General features: G+C 33.7%; 1 protein-coding gene across 1 annotated transcript in view; it reads left to right on the forward strand.

The window, feature by feature from the left end:
* The window catches only part of ARL6IP6 (ADP ribosylation factor like GTPase 6 interacting protein 6), a 35,230-nt gene extending 10,204 nt beyond the window's left edge, over positions 1–25,026 (forward strand). Inside the window, exons 3-4 of the mRNA XM_010985621.3 lie at positions 3,557–3,689; positions 23,580–25,026. Of these exons, the coding sequence (XP_010983923.1) occupies positions 3,557–3,689; positions 23,580–23,673 (227 nt within the window). The 3' untranslated portion in view covers positions 23,674–25,026. The remainder of the gene's footprint in view (positions 1–3,556; positions 3,690–23,579) is intronic.
* The last annotated feature ends 849 nt before the right edge of the window (positions 25,027–25,875 follow it).

Below are 25,875 nucleotides of genomic sequence, written 5' to 3' on the forward strand. Positions count from 1 at the left end.
TAGCCAGTTTTTACACTTTTAAAGTTACCTAAATGTTAAATTAATTTTCATTTTTAATTTCATAAGTTAATTGTATAAGTAATACAGTCTTACTGGGAAAAGAATTCTAACAATTAAAGTAAAGGTAGCCACTAATCTGCTTGTGTGTATTTTCAGATCTTTTTCTATTCATTTATATATATTTAATGTATCATATATATGATGATTTAAAATGTGGTTTTGTCACTGTTGAAGAAAACATAATTGGAACCATGCATGGGCTGCAGCTTTATTAAAATATCTTGGAGTTCGTTCTATATCAGTATATGTACATCTACTACATTCTTTTCTATTATTGCATTGTATTTCATACTGTAACAGTTTATTTACACATTTCAAGTATCAGAAGCTCTAAAATGGGACTCTGAAATTATCAGTGAGCTGTCACATTTAGTCCTATTATTACTTATGGCAGGAATACATATTATGAAGAATGTGTAATTGATTTCTTAACATTGTTTTAATAAGAAACCTTTTTCACAGTGGCAACAGGGGAGGTTTTTGTTTTGTTTTTCTGGCTTTTTCTGCTGACGTAATATGTGCAGATAACTCCAAATCTCTGAGTTCATAAAACTTACAGAAGTCATCTCATCCCTGTGAACCTGAAATGCTAAATATAATTAAAATATTTAGAACATACAATTTTTCTTTGCTGGAAGCTTTTATAGAAATACATAAAGCTGCCAGCATGATTTTAGAAAAGTAACTATACTTTGAAACTGAAATCATGTATTTTGATAAATCATCTCCCCCAAAAATATGCTGTTAGATAAGTGAATATAAAACTCCAGCCAAGGGATTAGAATAGGGATTTTCCATACATGCTTTGCTTTGCTTTAGGTGAAAACGTTGAGTCCAAGAGGTTACAGTTGATACAAGAAATGAATTTGCATCATTTCATCAACTGATGAAAATTGAACTATAGAGAAGAAAGAAGGGTGTATGTATTTATTTAAAGGCCTCTGTACTATGATACAGCAGTAACAGATACCTTTCTATAACTGTATTGTTTAGTACGAGAATATTACTCACAGCATTGTTTTTAATAGTGAAAAACTGGAATAATAAAAATATACAATGGAATTGTACCTACATGTACTGATATGAAAGGTCTTCCAACAATGTGTGGGGAAAAAAGTGCAGGACAGTTTTTCTGGTGAGAATCCCACTTTTGGAAGATAAACAGAAAATATATACATATTGTACATTTCATGTTTATAACTAGCTCCTAGATACCTAAACTTTTATAGAAGATGAAAAGTACTCTCAGCTGATTGCTTCTAGAAGTAGAATTGGTAAATTAGGGAGGGAAGACTTTAACTTAATTTTTATATGCCTTTGTGCCTTTTAAAAATTATTTTAATTCTTAAACGAAATTTATTTTTTAACTCTTGGTAAAATGAGTTTACAAAATATTAGTTGTCAAATTTTTGCTTCAGGATTCTGGAGGTAGGAACTTGTTAAAAATTGAGTTGGAAGTTGCCGATTTATGTGGCTTTTCTGATTGTTCACACATGAATTGAGTAATTTCAGAAGCACGAGCACTTCTAGACCACAGTGTTGCAACATACTATCATCGTGACCTGACTTTTGTCAGGGATGTAACTGTTGATTACTTCAGAATGAATATAAAATAATTAAAATGCCCAAGGTGAGGTAGGCACTTAGATCATGGATTAGTCATTTCTGAAAACTCAAGGATATTTTAGTATTAAATTTGATGGGCGTTCTGTTAGAGTAAAAAAGCTTGATGGGTTTAGAGAGCCTCACATTTTGTTATTTTGTGTCTTTCTCACTTTTTAAAATATTTACAAATTTCCATCATTCCACAGTAGTCCCAAGTCTCCAGGTTGACAGGAAGTTTGTGCCTCAGTCTTTACTAAGGTTTTGTTCACTCAGCCCCAGGTTTGGTTGAGATTCTAGAGGCTGATTGTGCAAGGATATTGGGATGGGAGTGCAATCTGGTCCTCAAGACGTTTGCTCAAATGAGTTACTGCTGAATCATTTTGCATTCTCGTCAGGATGCCCTTTCAGAGGTTCCACCTTCCAGCCATGTGACCGCCTGCTATTTTTATGCCCCATTTAGGGTAGAAGCACCTGCAAGCTTGGCTCTGGCCCACCTGCCAAGATACTGTACACAGCTCCAATCTGGTATTGTGTGGCTCCACCAGGAAGCCCCAGCAGCACTACTCCCTCCCCACATACACACACAACACACTTCTTCAAAATGGGAATTTTTCCCACCCATAGATAAAACCTTCACTCTTTTCTCCCTGTTCTACACAAACATTTTGTTCTATACCCCAGTCATTATATTTGCTGTCTAAGACATTCTGTCTTTATCTACCCTCCTCGTGCTTATATCTATCATTGTTCCCTTTATTATTTTGCAACATAAAAATCAAAGAGACACTGGGGCTGTTTGTCTTTTCTTTGCCACATCCTTCTGGGGCAGTGAACGCAAAGTCCATTATCTTTTTAAAAGAAGGTAAAGGAAAGGGGACTATCAAGAGAAAAAAAAATAGTTTATCTTTCAAAAATACTTTGCTACAGTTTTTTTGTTTTTCTAATACTTCATTGCTCTGAGTTTAACTTACCAGTTTGATCAGTCTGTTACTGGGTTTCAGATGGCTTACAACCAGTTAAATGCACACATTTCTTCCTGCTTCTTGCTAAAATAAAGATACCTTTGCAGCTAGGAAATTTTGTAATTCATAAGTCATTCTCTACTGTAGTCTTCTCAACCTTTCCTTCCTCTCTGTGCTGCTGAGGCCAGAGATACACACACTTATCAGTAGTGGTGGCTTAGTAAACTGTCTGAAATCCTTTAATTTATTCCCTCTATTTTAACCTTGTTTATTCCCCACATTCTTCCATTTCTCAACTCTTTTCTCTTTCCTTGCAGCCCATATAGTATTGTGCTTTTGACTTATTTTTCAAAATAAAGCTTCAGTCTGACTGAAAATAAAATCTAGGTTCCCAACCCATTTAGAACTTGGAAATTGTTGTTTATATACTGAGCAAGGTTAAAGAATCAAATTAAGTTTATAATGTTAATAAAAAAGCTGTAAAGAGTAAACACTCTAAAGTTGATTCATATCAAAAGTGCATGGTGTGGAAAGAAAGGAATCACTTTGTACTAAGTAATAGGAGGCAGCAAGTTGTGATTCACAAAGTTAAATGAAAAACGTCAGGACATTTACCAGTGAAGAGTTTGAACCATTTTTTCCTATATTTGAATTTTGTGAATCAAAGTTACATCCTTAAGCTGAATTTGTACTCTTTTTTTCACATAGGAAATTAAAACTGAATTAAAGTATTTGATATGACTTCTAGTTGTTCTTAGTATTTTACACTTCCACATGGGTTCACTTCTACTAAACTCACATACCTTATATCAGTTATGTATAATTTAGAATATCAGAAATACATACGATCATCTGAAGGTGATCTCCTGGTTTAATTTAAATTGATTTAGAGTTAATAATTCAGATTTCCCCTCTCTTTTCCCATTAAGGATTCTGGACTCTACTCATAATATCCTTAACTGCCGGATTCTCCTGCTGCAGCTTTTCTTGGACAGTGACTTATTTTGATTCTTTTGAACCAGGAATGTTTCCTCCTACTCCTCTTTCACCTGCTAGGTTCAAGTAAGTATTCCTGTTCTTGTTTCTTTTTCAACCCATTCCAACTCTGTTGAAAATACTAAAATAGAAACAAGAGGCTGCTTATTTGTAGGATAATATGTTGAGGCCCCAGTCTTTAATCTATACAATACAGATGACTCAAGGTTTTCAGCTTGTCTCAGCCATTAGATAAGTAGAGAAGAGTATTTTAATCTCCCATACATAGATAATGGAGTGGGTTTTTAAAAAATTAAATTCCAGAAATGATCTAAAAAGAAATTTTAATGGCTATTTGTCCTTTTGGGATGGGATTTTATTTAAAATAGTTTATGAAGGCTCATTTAATACTAGTAATGTGAAAGTTTTACAAGATTCATGCATAAGTAGTCAGATTTATAATAACCTAATAATTGGATTAAACTTTTCCTCAGATTTAAACTATGTGTAGTAATTAGCAACGATGTATGGCATCCAATTTATATGTCTAGACCAGATTACATACATTTCATAGTGGAACAGTATTAAATTCCTTTGGTCTGTATTTTCTGTTTCATAGAATTCTAGAAAATTCAGTAGTCCATATTCTAATCTAGTCTATTTATGTTGGGAAGGCTCCGGTTTTAAATATAAATTTCCGAATAACAGCATCTAAGACCTCTAGTGTATTCTGCAATCTGAGGGTGGAGGGAGGGGGGAAAAGACGAAGAGTAGAAAATAAATTCTGTTAATGATATGTGTGTTATCAGAGTATTATAATTGTTATTGTTGTTACTACTGCCATCTCCAGCCCTCCCCATGGACAACTTGTAGGTATCAAGTAAGAAAATCCATTTGAGGGACTCTGTAAATAAGTTTAATACTGATGATAGTTATTAATAATCATTGTTACTCCTGGCCTTCATCATTAGTAAACTGATTTTTCTGTCTTATAAAGATATCTTTAAAAATTTTGGCTTCACTTCAGATGAAATGTGTATATGTATTTTAAATGTCTTAATCCCTATCTGTATATGTAGTGTAAATCATGTACTTGCCAATAAATGTTTTGTGTATGTATTTGAGTAGATAATGATTAATTAATAATCTAAATTGACTAAGTTATACCTAATAGTGCTGTACCATCCCATAGTTTACATGGGTACTGTTCAGTTGGAAAGTTAATTTTGCTAAGTGTTCAGATACATATTTTATTGCTGCTCATTGACATCAGTTACTTTAACAAGGTGTGTGAGTCTAATATAGATGATACAATGAGAGAGACTCCTTTTGTAAGTCACAAACTACTTTTTTTCTTATTTATGTCCCTCTTTTCCTCAAATTCTAGTCCCGCATTTACAGGTATTCAGTAGATCTTGCAACTTGGATTTCAGAGAGTACCTGGCACTTAAAATTATTAAAACTCCAGTCTTTCTTAAAGACATAAGTATCTACCCACTTATCAAGACTTGAAACCCCTTTTCACTGTATAGTTCAGCCTTTCACCAAGTCCAGTCATTCTTGCCTTTTGAAACATTATTGGAATACTTAGTCTTAGCACCCACAGTGTTTTTGCCCTATTTAAGTCAGTGTACTTGACTAATTAGTCTCTACTCCAAGGTCTTGCTCTTCTAATTCATCCTGTATATTATTACCTTTCTAAAAGCAGATGTTAGTCACACCCCTCCCTTGTTTAAAAGTCTTCAGTGGCTTTCCCATTGCCTTCAAAATAAAGTCTGACTTCCAAATACAGCATAATAATTCTTCCCCAAGGGACTGTACTTTACTTTTCCAACTTTATATTCAGCTTATTTCTCCAGTGCACCCTCTCTTGTAGCTATGTAGCAAATTACCCTGACATCCCCCAAGTAAACTGTACTTTTGAGATGCCATGACTTTACTCTTGGTGTTCTCTCTTCCTGGAATGTCATTTTCCCTCTCAGCTTCTCTTCCACCAGAATTCATAAACCTCATACATTAGAAGCTTTTGGAGTTAGAGAAAAGCATTTCTTTGTTTCCTTAAAGATCTGGAATTCTGAGGGCATTTAGCTAATTTCTCAAAAAATATCATTGCATTTTTTTATTAAACTAGAACGAGTAGTGATGGACCTCAGTTTTCAATGTCTTTATTAGTCATTCAATTTTAATATGAGTTGGTGTCATATCAGAGACTTCGATTACATATTTGTTAATACAGCCCTAAAAATAAGTTTTGAAATATGTATATTGTATGTGTGTATGTGTTTGAATTCCTTTCAGTATGTAAGTGGGGATAAATTAATTTTATGTATGATAAATCAGCTATTAAATAGCTCATGGGAGTCAGACTGTTACTAAAAATTATCATATGTTTAACAGAAGCACAGTCCAAAAAATACATGTAATAAATATAGTGATATTTGATCACATTATGAACAGACCCCCAAAAAACATACACTGTAATGATAATTGTGGAATTGTTTTATGTTGAGAACCCTGCCCTCTAGTGCTTGTAGAAAATAATGCAGTTACTTCAGAAATGGCAGAATAAGTAGATTCTCTGTATCACCAGTAGAGTGAGTGCTTGTACAGGGAAACAACTTTGCTACCTTTTGAGAAAGTTGAAATCTTCAGACGTTATCTTCTTAGAAATCAGATTGATATATTTTATTATTTTGCAGCATCATACTTTTATAAAAGTATCTTTGTAACTAACGTGTTCTTTTATTACCTAAAATAGTGATGTTAATGTAAATATTTTCTCTGACTATATAAAAATGATACAGGTTCTTTGCTGAAAATTTAAAAAGCAAAAAGAAAATAATGGAAAAAACTCATGATTAGAGAAGGTGACTGCCAACATTTTAATGTATGTCTTCCCATTCTTTGCATATTTTGAAAAAATGAAAATTTTTGTCACAATATACTTTATTTAACATTTTTATTGGAACATTTTCTATTTAGTATTTCTTTGAAATTTTCAATGTTTTAAGTGCACTTTAAAGAGTAGTCATGATATACGTCAATTTAATTTTTAAAGGAAATCTAATATAAATAATAGCTAGGGTCTAAGATAATTTATTAAACAGAGGTCTCCTTAACTAATTAGAAACTAAAGAAAGGTAAGCTAATTAAGACATCATAAAATGAAGAGACTTTTCTCTTTATTTTTTCTTAGATTAAGATTATTATTAAAAATACTCTCTAACTCCATGAATATCATGTGTGAAGAAAGTAATCAAGTCTAATTGGTTTATTAAAAAGCAGTCTTTTGCTCTCCTTTGCAGATTTTAAACATATAGGCTTTTTGTTTGTTTGTTTTTAAACTAGTAGAATTGGAAAAAAATTGAGATGACTGTGTTTACTATGGCTGTAAATTAGTTGTACTCCCCTAGAAACATGAACTCCTCAAGGGAAGAAAATAATAATCCTTATTGATATGTAGTAAATACTAGATGAGACATTTAATGAAATCAGCAATTTGGATCAAGAATTCATGAGAGGAGTTAAGAAATAAAACCCTTATATTCATTAAAATTTTTTTCAGAATTACTCTTCCATGTTTGTTAGATATTATCTTAGTTCAGGCTGCTGTAACAAATTACCATAAACTGGGTGGCTTATAAACAACAAATTTATTTCTCACAGTTCTGGAGACTGGAAGTCTGAAATTAGGGTGCCAACATGGTCAGTTTCTGGTGAGGCCCATCTTCTGGGTTGCAGATGGCCTCCTCATTATATCCTCACAAGACAGAGAGCAGAGAGGGGAAGCAAGCTCTTTGTGACTCTTACAAGAGCACTAATCCCATTCATGAGGGCTTCACTCTCATGACTTCATCTAATCCTAATTACCTCCTAAAGACCCTACCTCATAATACCATCACATTGGGAGGGTAAGGTTTTGACATGAATTTGGGGGTAAGGAGATGGACGCAAACATAATCCAGAAAGATATAGCTTAGAAACTTTCACTTTTACATACACACAAGCCCTTTATGAAATACAAGATAGTTAAAGAACTTTATGATATATTTTCAGTCAGATACTTAATGGGCTTCAAAAGACATGTTTTTAAGAAAGATGGTTGTCATGCTGACTTTGCAAACTTTGTTGAGTTAAAAGGTATATGCAATGTCACACACGCAAACCTGTATTAGGAAGCAGACTCTGTGGAAAAGAAAATTTGGATCAATAGTACTTTTAAATTATCTTCTTAGTTGTTTCTGAAAATCTGTGAAAGTGTTAGAGAACAAGAGGCAGATGCAGTTAACTTTAGATTCCTTAGGGTAGTATCTATGTAGGTATTGGCCACTTCTTGCTACTTTATAATTCATTATCCTGCTCTTCTCCACTACCTAATCAACATTTTTAGTTCCCTCCTCATTACTTTCCTCTGTTCATACATTGGGTTTTGTCAGTGATTTCCAAGTAGGCAAATATAACAGTGTGTATGTAATCAATATTTAACATTATGGTGATCTGCTTCAATTATAGTTTCTAGGAGTTAATGCGTCTAACTGTGTGACCTACCCATGCAGAGATACTGCATTCAGAGAGAACTCAAAGCTTGAAAGAATCTTCAGATTCTTTGTAGGCTGGACTGATGGCAGCACCAGAACTTTTATCTAAGTCCTCCTGATTGGGGAGGAAGTTAGATTTGGATAGGAGACGTGCCTGGAAGTTGTGTTTTTCCTAACAAGTACACCTTTTTAATGAATATTCTAGGGTTACTGGAAATGTCTTAGATGTTCCTATTAAAGATTATAGGAGAACTAAGTCTGCTAAGTCACCCTTGGGGTTTTCATTAGTCTAGGTCCAACATTTTTTTTTTAACAAATGAAGAAACTGGGTCCCAAGGAATTTAAGTACCTTGCACAAAGTCAAATAATTTGCACTTAGCATACCTAGCGCCTGACCTTTTGTTTTTGTTTGTCATACTAGCTAGCTCATCTCCTTTTCATTATGAAATGAATCAACAGGAAAAATTTCTCTGATTGAAACAGCATCATTTTATTGACAGAGGCACTCACTGTGAGCTTTTGCTGTCTGGCATTTTTGCCCATGCAGTATTGCCAAATCCAATTAAAATCTGTTCTTAAAATTTTACTCTTTGTTCCCTCGTTCATCGTTTTCTCCCAGAAACAAAAATTCTCCACTTTAGAATGACCTCTACATTTCACATTACGTGTGCACAACCCCCATCTAGTGGTGCAGTGATGTAGCTGCAGGTTTAGAGGTAGCATGCTAAAAACAAAAACCATTCAATGATTATAATAGGTCTCAGCGAGGATAAAATTGTTACTTTAATGTCTAAAAATAAACTTAGTGGGGAAATGATAATGTATGTGATGGATCTCAAAGAAGCAGGGTGTAGACAGCTCATTTGTAATAAAGAGTCAAAATATTCAGTAACAATGGTATGAAAATGAGTGAAACAAGTGATTAAATTTGTCTACCTAATAGTGCTTTTACATAGAGGCAAAGGTCATGGGCAAATATATTTCTTTTAAGGGCCAGTAGTCTTAAAGAAGTTAAGGGTATTCATTACAATTGCTAGTGATAATTACAAAAGTCTTACTCCTGGTGTGATTTTATTTGATCTTATTTAGATCAAAGTTCAGATTTAACAGCATGTACTCCTATAACATTCAAGCCAAGAAGTTAACTTTGTAGAGATAGGAAATTGTGCTGGAAATACCCACAGAGATTTTATTTCCAAGGAGGAAAAAAACCAATGCTTGTAGCTAAAGTTATTAAGGATATAACAAGCAGTATTTATTAAAAGAAAAAATAGACATCATTTTAAGTTTCCATAGATAGTTTTTAAACAAGACCTAAACCCTCAGAATTATTCAGCAGGTACCATTTTGAATTGTCAGAAATCAAGCAAAATAATAATACTTTTATTATAACTCTACTCAGTCAGAGTTAGTATTTGTACTTCAGGTGCCTCTCAAATGGTCACATCTGTGCATTTCCTAAGATGAGGCAGATTGGAAGGCACAATTGGGTGCTCATTTTATAGATATAAGGGCATATATTTACTATTTTATATTGTTAGAAACGTTTGAAGTTTAGTATTTGCTTTTAAATGTATTATTGGTTGTATTTATGGCTTATTTGATGTGGGGCTCGTGGTCAAAATGCAGGACAACTTTATAATTATTGGTGTTATGTCATGATTTTTAGGAATGTGCCAAGGTAAAGAGGAACTTCTTCTTTTCACTAAAGCCTGCCTAAACTATAATCCATAGAATTTGGGTGGCAATCTGTAGTATTTCATAGTTAATATACAAACCAGGGACTCTGCTACCTTCCTGATGCTGTTGGTCTTTTTGTTTGGATCATTCTGAGTTATTCATCTTCCTATTTCTTCTTCCAACCACAGATGGTATTTGATAAATATCAGGACACACTGTGTCAACAAATACATGCTTTTAGTTCAATTTAAATTTATTTCTACACAGCTTTTTAAAAAATTATATTGCCTTAAAGTGCCATTTGGTATTTGCAAAATAAATTAGACGTAAAAAAGAAAAGAGAACAGTTGATTTTCATTTGAATTGCTTTCTGGTAAATTGGATTTAGTAACTATTTTACAAACTAAAAATTAACACATGTGATCTAATACTCTGCATGTGTTATTTCCTGTGTAAAATTGTGAATGTGTAATTGGATGCTGACATATCTAAATCTCCATTACATTTGTGTGTGAATGTGTGTTTGTTGTTACTATTACTGTAGGAGGGAGGCGGACAGTGAATAGAATACTTAATCCTGGAAGATTCCCGATTTTGAATTGGCATTGCTGTAATATAATATTCTTTTTCTATTCCACATTAAGTTTATTTTTCTTTGTTATTGAAGGGTTTTCTCTAAGTTCTTGTTCTTATTGACGTTCAAGGCTTTAGCTCTTGGGGTTTAAGAAGATACTGTGCAAACAGAATAGTAAAATTACAATAGAAAAGAAGTTACGAGGTTTTTTTTTTTTTTTAATTTTTTTGAGGGGGAGGTGATTAGGTTGGTTGGTTGGTTGGTTGATTTATTTACTTACTTATTTATTAATGGAGGTGCTGGGGATTGAACCCAGGACCTGTGCATGCCAGGCACACACTCTACCACTGAGCTATATGAGTTGTTAACTTGGACAGTAATAGAAGTCTGGAAGGTCAAGACCTTCTTGGGTGATTTAGTATTTGAATTAGAAGTTTCTTTTCCAAGCATGCTAGATTTAACATTGAACACAATAAATTGATACTATGACTCTTTCATACAGATTTTGGAGAGCTGCCTCTTTGTCAAATCACATTCTTTATTGCCATGGACTGATGAAACAGATGTCAGATGGCTAATTGCAGTAGGAAAGAAAAGCTACTGACAAAAGAGATCAAGAACTTGGCCTTTATATTTGAGTATCATAAAGTTTCATTATCTAGGGACTTTTGGGAGCTATCATTTGTAATGCTGTCACTATTAATGGCACTGCACTGTGGCTTCTTGAAGTAAAGGGTTAAAATATATGCATGTCTTACTAAATATATTCCATTACAGATCTGAATGGAGACTTAGATGTAACAAAATCCTGTAAGAGATCATATTAAATATTCTTGATTTTTGTTACTTTCATAAAGTAATATAGCTAGTGAGTGTTTGCTTTGCACTTGTTTACCATGGCCTTTGCTTCTGCTATTTACAATGTGTTATGAATGGGCTGCTGAAAAGACAAAGGTATCCGTATGCACAGAACAGCACTGATAAGAAAATACCTAAGAGGTAGCAGTTGGCAGTGTTTAACTTGGAACCCTTTCTGTGTGTTCAACAGTCTTCATAAATTATGAATCAGCCTGCTATATTAAAAAAAGGGCTTATAAATCAGAAGAGGTGGCTTCCAAATCTGGACTTCACCGTATGCTAGCAGAACCTTTGAGCAGGTCATTCACTTAGTGTTTCTGAGCCTTAATTTCCTCCTCTCCAAAATGAGGTAAAAACAGTATCTACCCTCAGGTAATAAGTTTACTAGTTAAAGCAACACATATATCAGATGATAAAGCAGATATAGTAGTCCCAGAACTTTCCTTTCCTTAATTGAGATGTTTTTTAAGCTGGATGTCTGACTATGGCCTACCACTGCTTGCCAACTGTCTTTTCTTGAGTAATTATTAATTTATCATGAGATTTTTATCCTTTCTATTTTTTCCCCCTTTCTATCCTTTAAATGTTAAGATGCTCTTTTATGAAATAATGCTGACAGTAGATGGTAGTGGTTTTCAAACTTTGTTCTTGGCAAAACAAAAGTTTGGCAACTTTGGTGTCAGTTACTCTCTTTAAAAAAAAAAAAAAAAAAAAGATTGTTTTTTTACCAACTCATGAAGTCTAAAGGCTTGGGAATCCCATTTTTCTTGCACTTTTTTTTTTTTTTTTTTACTTTTTGGCCTAACTTTCTAATGAATAAGGACTTTGTCTTTGTCTAATAACCAAGAGAGTTCCCAGGACAGATGTCCTCAGGCATTTTTCTGCCTTGATATAATGGTGAATAAAGTTAACATGTCTTCAATTTGCAGCCAAGTAGATTGCTATATATAAGTAGATTATAGGTTAATACGCAGTTTTGTCCAACCAGATACATCTTTATTTCTCTCTGACTGTACAATAAGATATCTTAAATGTATTCATTTGTAAATCCATGTTAAAGAACTTCGCTTATTTTTAGGATCTTTCAGGGCCTGTAGGTCATTATGTTAGTTAATATCACACCAGCAAAGCATGGGGTTGTGAAAACTTCTAGTTGGTATAATTTTAGATGAAGGACATTAGTGCATATATGAAGGCATAATTATTACTGAATTAAGATCCAGAAGGGATTAAAGAGATCATAAAGACTATACTTAAGTTTTGGAAGCAGAAGTTGGACCAGAGAAGTTGGCAGTATAGCTACGAAACTAAATATAGTGCTAAGGAGAATAAGTCTTGTCAAAAAAAGAGGAAACCCTTTAAGTTAAATCTTTGTATTCTATTGTAGCATGGTTTATTTACTATTGTGTAGATTAATAAATCAACTTGCTTCGTTAAGATGATGGATACTTCATAATTGATACTTACTCATGTACATCATTAGACTCATTACGGGGCTAATGAAGCAGTGGAGCAAATGCTCAAAATGTTCACCACAGCTTCTGTGGTTTTTTTTAAAGAATGATACATTACAGCTCAATGTTATGTATATACGTTTTACTTTTTTCCTTACCTTTTACATCTTTTAAGTAAATGTTTATCCAGATCTTTACCTCAGATTTATCATGAAACCTTGAAGTCAGTACAGTCATTTCTAATGACTTTATATTTTAATAGCATTTTCTATTTTTAATAATAATTGAGAAATGTATTTGCTAGGACAGTGACTGATTTAAAATTTCCCCTTATTGATTTTTTTATGATTATAGAATTAATACATACAGCACAGAATTATATAACTTAGAAAGTTAAAAGTTGCAAAACTTTATTTTAAATAACCCCACCCAAATATATCTATACCTTAAAATCTGGTAAACTAGCTAATATGATGGTTTTAGTCTTACTCTCTGGCATTTCACTCTAAAAATATTTTGCTGTATTTTATCCTAATAGGCTACTTTGAAATACAAATGTATATATACATACACACTTACACAATACATCCAATGCGTAACCACTATCCTAGCAAGGTAAATATATACACAAAGAAGGCAGAGAGAAAAATGGGAGAATTTTTTTTCTCCTATATATTCTTTTATCTGATTACTTATTTGAGTTATCTGTCATAAAAATTTTTAAAGAAGTTGTAAAATCTGTTTAGGAACTTGATGATACAGTGAAACGAGTTTTATAAGTGTTCATTAAACCTATACATTTTTTTCTTTGAAACTACAGTAACTTTGAAGCTTTCACATAGAAAGCAACTGGGATCGATTTCTGAAGTAATGATCTCCTGGGAAATCTCATTGCTAATTTGTATATTTCCAAATAGTGAACATCAGTACTTATTTGAGGCTTTTGGAATCACCAGAAGACCTAGCTGAAGATGGAGATTCTAATTCAGTATGTCTAGGGTGGGGTCTGAGATTCTGAATTTCTAAGAAATTCCTAGGCAACGCCAATATATTGCTGATGTATGGATTACACTTAGTATAGGAAGGCTTCAGTATAAAAGTTGGCAACGTTTTATGTGAAGGGCCAAGTGGTAGATGTTTTTGACTTTCTGGGCCGTATAGTCCATGTTACAACTCTTCAGCTCTGCCACGTAGCACCAAAGCACCCATAGACAATATGTAGAGGAATGAGTGAGGCAATGCTCGAGTAAAAAGAAATAGGTAGCAGGACCGATGTACCCTAGTTTGCCAACCCCTTCTTTAGGAGACCACTCTGAACTTAGATACTGCTTACAAAAGATTTCTAATTTTTGGTAAAAAAAAACCAGATACATGTGTGTGTGATTTTATATATATATAATATAATACGTATTTTTTATATGGAGTGGGCTTGTCTGTTCAGATAGTTGCATTCTAATTGGTTAGTATTATGGTCTTAAGGATATGACACACATTTCTAAAAATTGCATTTTACACTAATATACTAATTTATAATAATTACTTCACATCTAAATGATAAACATTAACTTTTACCAAATATCTGAGTTTTAATGGATGAATGGTGATGAGAAAGTAGTAATGAAAGGTGAGCTAAAGATTATTTGAACAAGCAGGAAAGCTTACAACTTAAGCTGTAAGATGTTTAAAATTATAACAAAGTAAGTTATAAAACCCATTGTGTTTATTTTACTCACTTCTTCTTTTAGATTCTGAGTCTTCAGGCTACTTCCTTGCCAAGTATGGGAAGTGTTTTTCAGGGTTAAGAAATAGACTAGGAGATATAAGGTAGTGGTAAGGAAAATAATTTTAATTGAAATGTAAAAATAGGAAAGCCAGAGTAATAAGTAAATCAAACTTTGTTAGAAGTGATTGAAACCCTGAGGAAAACTAGCTTCTTTTTAACCAGGACTTGTACAGAGAAGTATGAAGTGCCTGTCCTGTAAAATTGTTAAGTTACAGGGGTCAAAGAAAGATCAAATAGAGAATCTGGAGCAAAGCTAGTGAAATGTCAAACTGGCAGAAGACCTTAAATTCATTCCAAAATAGACCAAGGGCTGCGCTGTGGTATTCCATATAAAAAGATAGTGAGGCAGAGGCGAATCATCCAAACTAAGATTTGAATAACTAGAGTTCACGACTTTCATAGTCTAAACTAGACTCTTATTAGCTAGCACTATCCGTCTGTCCATCCGTTCATTCATCTTGCATCCCTTTCCCTTTTTTTTCTGTAGTTATTCCAGATTTTCACATACACTTTAGTTTTCAGTGGACCACTTACAGTTTCGTGAAGTTATTATGAGGGAACTTCCTGCTTCTTCCAAACTTAATTTACATCCACATTCATCATTCCACTCCACTCATTCCTCTTCCCTCAAAGGATGAAGTGTTGTTCTCCCTGCCCAAATCTAATTTTACTTCCTGTGCTTTAGATCCCCCACCCCCAGTTCCCTTTTTTATATATCTTCAATCTTTCCCTTTATATCCAGCATTCTTGTTAGGGTATTTGTTAAACATTCAAGTTTCTCCTGTGTTGGAGAAAAAATCCTCATGCCAGAATCTTTCCAAAGGTAAGTATCTTGGAAGACTAGAGAAGAGATAGTCCCAGTATCCATGGTGACTGTAGTTGCTATCACAGGTGTCATATAGTCACTCCTGCACTAAAATTTTTCTCCTTGAGTTGACTGCAAACCTCTTAATTATAGCATATAACATTCATTTTTAATCCATTATTTGAAATGGCTTTCATTCCTTTTTTTTTTTTTTTTTTTTTTTTTTACATTGAAGTATAGTTGATTTACGGTGTTGTGTGTTTCTGGTGTACAGCAAAGTGACTCAGTTATATATTCTTTTTCATTACAGGTTATTAAAAGATACTGAAAATAGTTCCCTGTGCAATACAGTAGGACCTTGTTGTTTATCTATTTTATATATAGTAATTAGTATCTGCTAACCCCAAATTCCTGATTTATCCCCCACTTTCCCTTTTAGTAACTATTAGTTTCTCTTCTAAGTATGTGAGTCTGTTTCTGTATTGTAAATAAGTTCATTTGTGTCGTTTTTTTAGATTCCACATGTAAGTGATATCAGTGATACTTGCCTTTCTCTTTCTGACATCACTTAGTATGATCATCTCTAGATCCATTGATGTTGCTGCAAATGGCATTATTTCATTCTTTAATGCCTGAGTAGTAGTCCGTTATATATATATATACCACAACTTCTTTATCCATTCATCTGTTGATGGACATTTAGGTCGCTTCCATGTCTTGGCTGTTGTAAATAGTGCTGCTGTGAACATTGAGAGGGCATGTATCTTTTTGAATTAGTTTCCTCTGGATATATGCCCAGGAGTGGGATTGCTGGATCATATGGTAAGCCTGTTTTTATTTTTTTAAGGAACCTCTATACTGTTTTCCTTAGTGGCTGCACCAAATTAACATTCTCACTAACAGTGCCCTTTTCTCTATACCCTCTCTAGCATTTATCATTTGTGGATTCTTATCATTCCTTTTCAAAATGCTTTTCTTTTTTAATTTCTGTGACACCATTCCCTCCTGGTTTTTTTGTTTTTTTCTTTCCTAGCTTTCTCATTACTGCTTCCCATTTGTAGAATCCCTTTTCTTCAGCTACTACTCTGAGAAGTAGAGGTCTGGCTAAAGACTTCTGAGTCCATCTAACCTATCTTGAGCCTCTCTCTTGAGAACCTCACTTTTGGTTTTTCTTATTGCTTGCTGGGAGTTTTACTTTAGTGTTCTACAGGTGTTTCTAGTTTGGCATATGTAAAATTGACTTCATTGTTTCCCCCTTCCCACCAACCCGTGTGTTCTCTGGGGTTCCCTGTCATGGTGAATGATATTTCATCCAGCCAGTAACTCAGGTGAGAAACCTGGCATCATCTTCAGTTCTTCCTCCTCCCTCAGTGACTAGCTGGTCAAGGACAAAATGGCTGACATTTGTTGTGTTTTTGATTGTGTGCTCAGTAAATGTGAGGCACTGCAACAAGTGCTTGTTAATATTATCTCATTTAGTCTTCACAGGAATGCTAAAGAGAGGAATTATTATTATTTTAAAAATGGAGAATTAGATTTTAAAGTAGTCCTGTAAATAGTGGAGCCATGTTTAAACCCCAGGAGAAGGAAAGTTAGCTTTCCAGGCTGCTCAGTCTCACCATACCACACTATTAACCACTTCCTGCATTATTCTCCGTATGTGTTCCTTCTGCACATATCGTTATTTGTTTAGAACTCTAAATTCCTCCGACTCAATTTTAGCTCAAATATTGATTCTTCTTTAAAATCTCTCCTTCTACAAGCCAAATGGCTCCTTTGTCTTCCAGGTAATGCTATCAAAAGAATTTTTAAAAATCTTTAACACTTAGCATACTATATCACTGGACACATCTTCAAAGGCAATACTGTTTCTTGCTTCTCTGTCCCCATATATAATGTCTGATATAGAGAATTCATTCTGTAAATTTTGGTGAAGTAAAATAATGGAAAGAGAATTGAAAAAATGATAAAATAAAGGACTTCAGAGTATAAAGTAAGGGGTGATGTAATGTATGTTTTTTTCCCTTAATGAGAGACATGGCACTTCCTCAGGGAGGAAAGCTTACTTTTTGAAATTCTAACCCTTTGTTGTTAAATAATACTGGTAAAGTTGATGGAAATACACACAATTTCATCCTCTAGCAATTTCTAATAAGTAATTTTTAGGACAAAAGAATATAAAAGCATCATTTGTGTTTCTGAAAGAAACATAAAAGAAATGCTTTGTAAGTGATTGCAATATGGTATTTAGTATTTTCTTTCAGATTTTGGGTTTGGGTTAAGAACTTCTGATTCCAGATAAAGAACTGATAGTTACTCCAACCAAACTTCACACAACTTAATGTTCTTTAGGCATTAGAGATTTCTTGGCTAGGGATGGAATGATAAATAAAAGGTAGCTCAGATTTGTGAAGAGAGAATAGATTAGTACAAATTAGTTCATCCTGTCTCCTACTGAGCCAGTCAGACACAGGAACAAATAGCCAATTGGTTTTTATTGTAGACCCTTAATATAATTTCTTACTCTGGCAAGCAGAGAGCTTTCTGCTTAAAGCAAAGTCAGTTGGCAATGGTGTTACTGTATTAAATTGCAAGAAATCTGTCATAAAAGCATATCTGAAATGTGGGAATATATGTGAGGAAAAGGTGGTGTAGGAGTTAATATGGTATGGAAATAAATATTTCAAGAAAGAGTCTATGGTGTAGAGATTCAATTCAGAGTTAGCCTAGGACAGAGTAAAAACAATAAACAACATGAAACATAAAGAGAAATTTGCCTGAAACAGTCTCAAAAAAAGCAAAGATAGTTTAGTTGAAACTTTTGGCAGTGGCTTATTCAGTGCTTTAATTGTGGTTCAGAGTTAAGAGTATAGTCAACTTAACTTGCTAGAATCACTGAATTCATTGGAATCTTAAATTTCAAATGTATTCCATTCCTGGAAAATGAAAATAATTAAGGTATCATTCTTTTATGACTTATTCACTTAAAAGTTACAGTTAAATACCAATATAGATATATTGCTAGAAAGAATATTTGCAGGCTACAAAATCTAGATATAAATACTGGAAGTCTTAAGTTCACTAGTGAATTATAAAGGGAGAGGTGATTATAAACTTGTAGGAAGAGGGTAATACCAAGCAGAAACACACACATACATACACAGACCTATAATTTGTCAGTCTCTTTCTTCCATCCACCTCCTGGGTCTGCTTGTAAAATGTTATTGTTTTCCCCTCTGTTTTGGTTTTGGAATGGGTCTATGTTGAGGTGTTTTACTTAGAAGGAAGGGAGAAATAAAGTAGAACATCAGAAGAATTTTAAAAAATCCCATCTGTAGCTAAGCTTTTTTTTTTTTATACTAGATAGTGGCTAACATTTATTGATCATTTGTTATGTGCCAGACACCTGTGTCTCCTAACAGCTTTATAGGGGTAGGTTTTATTTTATTTTTATTTCCATTTTGGAAAATTGAGGCTCAGAGAGGTCAAACAATTCACATGCTGCCTGAGTCACATGTACATCTGATTCCTGCTTAAGTTTTGTAAGCTCCTTGAGGGCAGATACTGTATCTTATACTTCTCTTATATTCTCCATGGCACCTGGTACAGTGCTGAGCACAGAGTAGGTGCTCAATAAAAACTTGCTGAACGAAAAAAAATTTTTATTCCATTGATCTGTATATCTGTCTTTATGCCAGTAGCACACTGTTTGATTACTGTAGCTTTGTATTACATTTTGAAACTGGGAAGTGTGAGTGCTAATTTTGTTCTTTTTCATGATTGTTTTGGCTGTTTGAGGTCCCTTGTATTTCCATATGAATTGTAGGACCAGTTGGTTCATATCTGCAAAAAAAAAGCAGTTATAATTTTGAGGAATTGCGTTGAATCTATTAATCGATTCAGGGAATACTGCCACCTTAACAATAATTTTTTCAATTCCATGAATACAGGATGTCTGTTTACATCTCCAGTAAAGTTTTACGGTTATTTTCATGTGAGTCTTGCACATTATTATTAGTTGCATTTCTAAGATCTTGTAGTTTTCCTCTGATTTTACAAGGGGCCTTTTAGCATAAACTTCTTTTTTAATTGGCAAATGCTGCTATATAGAAAAGTTGTTGCTTTAATCAGGGATAAACAAACAGAACAAAAGAATAGACTAGAAAGCCCCAAAACAGACCCACACAAACATGCTTAAGTGATTTAGGACAAAAGCACCACAGTAATTCAGTAAGGGGGAAAAGATGGTCTTCTCAATAAATTGTGCTGAAACAAGTAGATATTCATAAGGAATAAAATGAGCCTAGGCCTCTACCTTACACCATATACAAAAATTAATTTGAGATGAGTTACAGACCTATATGTCAAAGGAAGAACGTTAAAACTTCTCTAGAAAATAGAATATCTTCATGACCTTGGAGTAGTCAAAGCCCACAAAAAAAGTACTATTTTTAAAAATTAACAAATTAGACTTTATTTAAATTAAGAACTTGTGTTCATCAAAAAATATCTTATTAAAAGAGTGAAAAGGAAAAGCCATAAACAGGAGAGATGATTATGACATGTTTCTGGCAAAGGATTTGTATATAGGGTGTGTAAGGAACTCTATAAACCAATAGAAAAATGAGCAAAAGACAAACAAAAACTTCAAAAAAGAGGACATCTGAATGAGTAGTAAATACATTAGTCATGAGAAAAATAAATGTTAAAACAACAACATAATCTGCAGGCCCATTAAAATTAAAAAGACATACTAAATGTTGGTGACAGTGTGGAGCAACTGAAACTCATACATTGCTGGTATAAGTGTAAAGCAGGCAGCTATTTAGGGAAATGTTTGGTGCTTTCTGCTAAAGCCACATTTACATCTAGCTTATAATCTAGCAATTTCACCCCTAGGGTTTTCCAAGAGAAATGAGTCCAGATGCCTACGACCCACCAGAGATGTGTACGTAGTATCATGTTTCTAGTATCTCTATTTATATGAGCACCAAGTTGGAAACAACCAAAATGCCCAATAGTGGAATGGATGAATAAATTTGTGTTTTTATACAACGAAGTACTAAACTGCAATATAGAAGAGCACACTGGTGCTACATACAACAACAGGGATGAATTTCACAGATACTACTGAGTGAAAGAATACAGGCACAGAAGAATATATGCTGTGTTATGCCATGTAGGTGTAGTTTCTACAGCAAGTGAAACCAGTCCTCATGATAGCAGACAGTATGGTGATTATCTAAGGATTTGGGGGAGGGAAGGTACATATTGACAGGGAAGAGGAACAAAGGAGCTTTGTGCAGTGCTAGAAATGTTCTATTTATGACCTGGATGGTAGCAGGTACATTAAGGGTGTGTACCATGATAAAGATTCATTGATCTGTATACTATGTTAAGCATTTACACTTTACTGTTTATACTTTAAAAAGTAAAATGCATACATTTAAAGAGAGATTGAGTAAAATAGGCACCATAGTCATTATTTTTCAATTCAAAACATGTTTTCTACAAGAAACAAAAAGTTTGACAAAGGGGAATCAAGATAACCCTCAGTTTTTTATAGCGCTTCAGAGATCACAAGTTAAGAGTCTTAGGAAGGAAAATCTGCCAGGGGTTCTCCGTATCTTTCTTAGGGAGGAAAATCATAGTGGGTATTTAAAAAGGAGCTTTAAGGCAAGTGATTCCACAAGGATTTTTAGTCCCTTGCCTGGCAGTACATGTGTGACAACCGCTACAGTGTTCCTAGTGGGAGTATAGTGCATTTGAGATTGTAGAAAGACCAAGCATTTCTTCATTGCCACTAAAATTCTTTGTTTTGCCTGATTTGTAAGGGTCACTGAGCAGTTTGAGCTTGTATATCTCAGTAAAATTCAATCTTACCAACATTGTAGTTATTATAATTTTTTAAAGTTTAGTAAGTTGTACTTTGGGTTTTTTTCTGTTTTATGGGAGTGTGGGGTCACAAACTAGTAAAAGAGAGCACTTAACTCCTGTCCGTGATTAGCTATATTAGTATGAATTTAAATATTCTTGAGTCAGTAGTTTTTTGGTTTTGTTTTGTTTTTTTTACAAGGGATGATAATGCTGATAAATTTAAAAATAAATTCCTGTTCACTAATAAATAAATTTGGGGGGAAATTAAAGGGTCAAAGCATTTAGTGTATCTATTTCACCGTATAGTTGGTAATACAGCTAGGTAGATTAACCCTCAATGGCACATGAGAATCACCTTTTTTCTTTTCTTCCTTTGGCTATGTGAATTTTATTCAGGAGCTCATAATCAAGTAGAAAATTGTCCAGAATCCCCATATTTTTTTTAAGCCTTGTAAGTAGTCATGGAGGTAACTCTTAACAGTGGCGGTTAACAGGAAAAGCTAGTTGTTTTGGGGGATAAGGACTTAGGCCAAAGTGGGCGGTTGACAATGATTAACATTAGGGGACATGGAGCACAGAGCTTTTGCTACCCTCCATCCCCCAGAATGCTTCTCATTTTCATTGGTTCTTGGGAGGCAGCGGGCACTAGGGGCAAACGAGAAGGTTTTATCATCATAAATACTTGGGCTTGAATCTTCATACTGCTTCTTGTTTGATGTGAGTTTTGGAGAAATTACTTTTCTTATAAGCCACAGTAAGATTATGTGTAAAGTGGAACTGATATAATCTACTTCCTGTGTTTGTGTGGCAATTAACTAAAATCATGCGTATAAAGCACTAGCACAGAACAGGCATCAGAGGCATTATACTTCCTAGACCAGCACCCTGTTTTCCTGTATCAATTCTAGGTCTTATCTGAGCAAACATGATTTCACAGATTTTCTTAACTAATATGTCTCTTTAAAAAATGTGTTTTTGAAAATAATTATGACAGAGACATTGTGCTGTACACCAGAAATTGACACATTGTAACTATCTGTACTTCAATGTATAAAAATTTTTTAAATAAATAAAAATTTAAAAATAAAATAATTATTTTCTTTTCAGTATAAGGGAATATGCTGAACACATCACTAAGGTTGATTTATGTATTACACTGTTGTGTCTTTTATTGATAAGTTAACAAACTAGAAAAATTCATTATTTTCACTTTTCGTTGAGACAATAAAGAGAAGCATCTTAAACTAGTCCCAGGTGAGTAAGATTGGAGAGAATAAATAACTCCCATGGAACAGAACACAGGGCCAGCAGGAAGCATCAGGGTCTTCTGTAGTCTCGGGTGAATGTAGAGGGGTTGTATCTTCTTTACCCTCTGCCACTGATCTTACAGGAATAGAAGCATTATAATGAAGTGCTCTTCAAATGTAAATTCTGATCTCAGGACTTCCCTAGCTTTGATCTGTGCTTAGGAAAGAAGACAGGAGCCTGATGACCCTCTCAATCCAGGGTGTAGACTTTGGGCTCTCACTGCTGCCAGCATGGTGCCTTTCTCTGTGTCCTCTGTTTGGATTGCTCCAGTGATAAGATTCTATTCTGCTGCTCACACCAATTGGACACTACTCTCTTCTTTTTAGCATGACTCATCCTTATCAACATAAGCCAAGAGTATTACTGCAATATAGTTAGTAAAGAAAATGTAGTAAAGTAAAATTGCTGCAAGATAGAGGGAACAAATGTCAGGGAAAATCTGTACACATAAGCTAGTTGGCACTAATCATATGACAATGTCTGTGCTGATATTTAGGAACTCACTGAAAGCCACTTCGGTTAAGTAACCAGTTAGGTTGAGATCTGAAATACTTATGAAAGACATAATCTGATTTTATGTAAGACATGACTCTCATATGGAGAAGTGCTGTTTTTAGTGCCCAAAGGAAAAGTAGAATTCCTTTATGTAATCTAAACAATGGTACAAACAGGACAGTGACTTGAAATAATATGTATTTTAAGTAAATAAGAATAAGAAAGTAAGGAAACACAATGCTAATTAATGAAAGAACATGCTTGTTAATGTAATAAGATTTTAAACCTTAGAATTAGGTTGTGGTACACATATGTGACTGAAGCACAGTGAAGAAGTTAATAGGGATCCAACTGAGCACTTTGCTCTAAGTAATGACACTGAAAAATTATATTTGATAAACAGGACAGTTTTTGACTGAGAGCTTAGGATCTATTACTAGTCCTGCAGATAGATTTCCAGTATTCCTTTTTAACTTGTGTATTAATGTGTGAAAAACATTTGGGAAACATGTTTCCAAATTGTTACCATTTTCAATAAAAACTGATGTTTTTGTTTTACCAAATTAACGTTTTTCCTTTTTCATTTGTTTCTTTTTCCCCTCTAGAAAAATGACTGGACATTCTTTCCACATGGGCTATAGCATGGCAATTTTGAACGGCATTGTAGCTGCTCTTACTGTAGCGTGGTGCCTCATGTAAACCCACACTGAAGCAATATTCTTGACAAAACTTAGTCTTGATTGCTTTGTAGTAACAGGGAAGATCATTGCCTACTCAGAAGACCAAGAAACCTGCTGTTCATTATATGGTTCAGATACCTGTCATGATGATGATGATGATGATGATGATGATGATGATGATGATGATGATGATGATGATGATGATTCATTATGGAGGACTTTTTGAGCATCATTGTAGAGCCTAGGCATTGGGAATATCTGAATATTAAGATTCAAGTAATTCTTAAAAGTGTAAGATGTTTACCTCATCTTTTTACTTTTGTGTGTGTTGTCCTTTTTGAGTTGTAGAAAACATTTTAGTAGAACTCAAACTCTAAAACTTGAATACAGGACAATGCTTGCCTTCCCATGTATATGTATATACTACATTTTTGCTGAGAAATACTGAAAGTATTGTTTAATTGAGATAGAAATATTTGTTATTTATTCATTGTATTAGGAAAGCAAACAATGCCTATTTGACATTTTATAGAAACTCCTTTTAAATCAGAATATTTAGTTTTTGATATAGAATCAATAGAAGGTGAATTTATATTTTTAATGGGGCATAATTCCTTATGTGTTTTTTTACATATTTTCCTACTATATGTTGAATTTGTATGTTTTTAAAATTGTTACATCTAGACAAATGTAAATGTTATTTTTTAGCTGGTACAAACAGTATCATTTTTAGTTAAGTATTTTGTCTTTTAAGAAAAGCACATTGGCCCGAGTTTAAAACTAAGTAAACTTATTTTTAATAAAAAATGACTGAAAAAAGTTTAATTATTTAAGCTATGAAAATATTGAGAAATTTGAAGATGTTCACTTTCCATTTTCACAATTCCAAGTATTTATCTTGGTGTATATATGGTTAATTCAACAGACTAATATTTTGCTTTTAATTAATATAAACCTTAAATTTCTATATTCAGAAATGCTTGAACTAGTTTGTTTTTATCTCCAAAATTTAGTCACCAAAATAGAAAAGGTATTTTGATACAATATGTGTACATGCATAATTTTTTCATATACAGTTCTGTAATTTTCCTGTTTAAATTTTCTGTAACTGCTGTTTTGTTATTATTTTCATTGTAATTAAGCCTTAATTGTTCCCATTTCCCTTCTAAATACCTGTTTAGAATAGTCACTTCAATTTTAGAAAGATGGACTATTTAAAATACTTTTTCCTGGTGATAGAAAAACCTACATTATGTTAGCATTGTGTAGCAAAACTGCTTATTCAGGCCAAATGAGAAATGAATATGTGCAGTGTGTTCCTGTTATCTACTAAGTGTTGTTACTGAGTAAATGATTTAATGATGTTTCTAAAGGTCTTAATTTTTTTTTACTGTTCAAAAGCCTTTCCTCGGAAATACCAAATGCTGCTCCAGTTTAAATTATCTGAAGTGTTGAGATTAATATAGGAGGGGTTGTGTATGTAAGATATATACATATATATATACAAATCCCGTAGCTTAAGTATTCCTTCTAGAGTAGTTGTAATGAATCTGTTTTCACTCCCTGCCTTCCTCCTCTCCACCTCCTCCTTTCCCCCTAACCTTGACTATCAAGGGTGCTTCTATTGCAAAGGAATGTACAAGTATCAAAATCAGTTTTTCTTCTCTGTACCCCCACCAAGCCCCACCTACCTACCCGGTGTCAAATTTGGATAGTTTCTTCCAGATCTTTGTGTTTTATGACTAAGAAAAATATAGTAGACCCTTCGCATGTAAATATCTATAAGATATTATGAATACATAATATACATATAAATATATAATACTTCTGAAACTGTTTCTTTTGGTCTAGTACTTTTCTTTCTTGGGAAATAACTCTCCTCTCTCCAGTCTAACATAGGGTCCAAATATAAACTATCCTACTTCTTAGCAGAGTGATTGACAAAGGATAGGTACCTAACCAAAGATGGGCTCATCTTAGTTCCTCATCTTACCTGACCACAGTGATTGCAGCAGGAAGAGACATGACTTAAATTAGGCTAGTGTCTTCCCAAGATTTTTCAAGTTGAAATTAAGATAAATGAAGCTGGGAAGATACAAGCCCAGGAATTGCTGGCAGCCAGGGTTTAGACAACTCAGTAGAAAGGAGTAAGGCTGACATGGATACTGCTAATGACATTCCTCTAGTCCCTGAAGCCCAGAGGTGACCCTGTCATTCTTGA

This window comes from Camelus dromedarius, chromosome 4 (genome assembly GCF_036321535.1).
Source record: "Camelus dromedarius isolate mCamDro1 chromosome 4, mCamDro1.pat, whole genome shotgun sequence".
Taxonomy (NCBI): Eukaryota; Metazoa; Chordata; class Mammalia; order Artiodactyla; family Camelidae; genus Camelus; species Camelus dromedarius.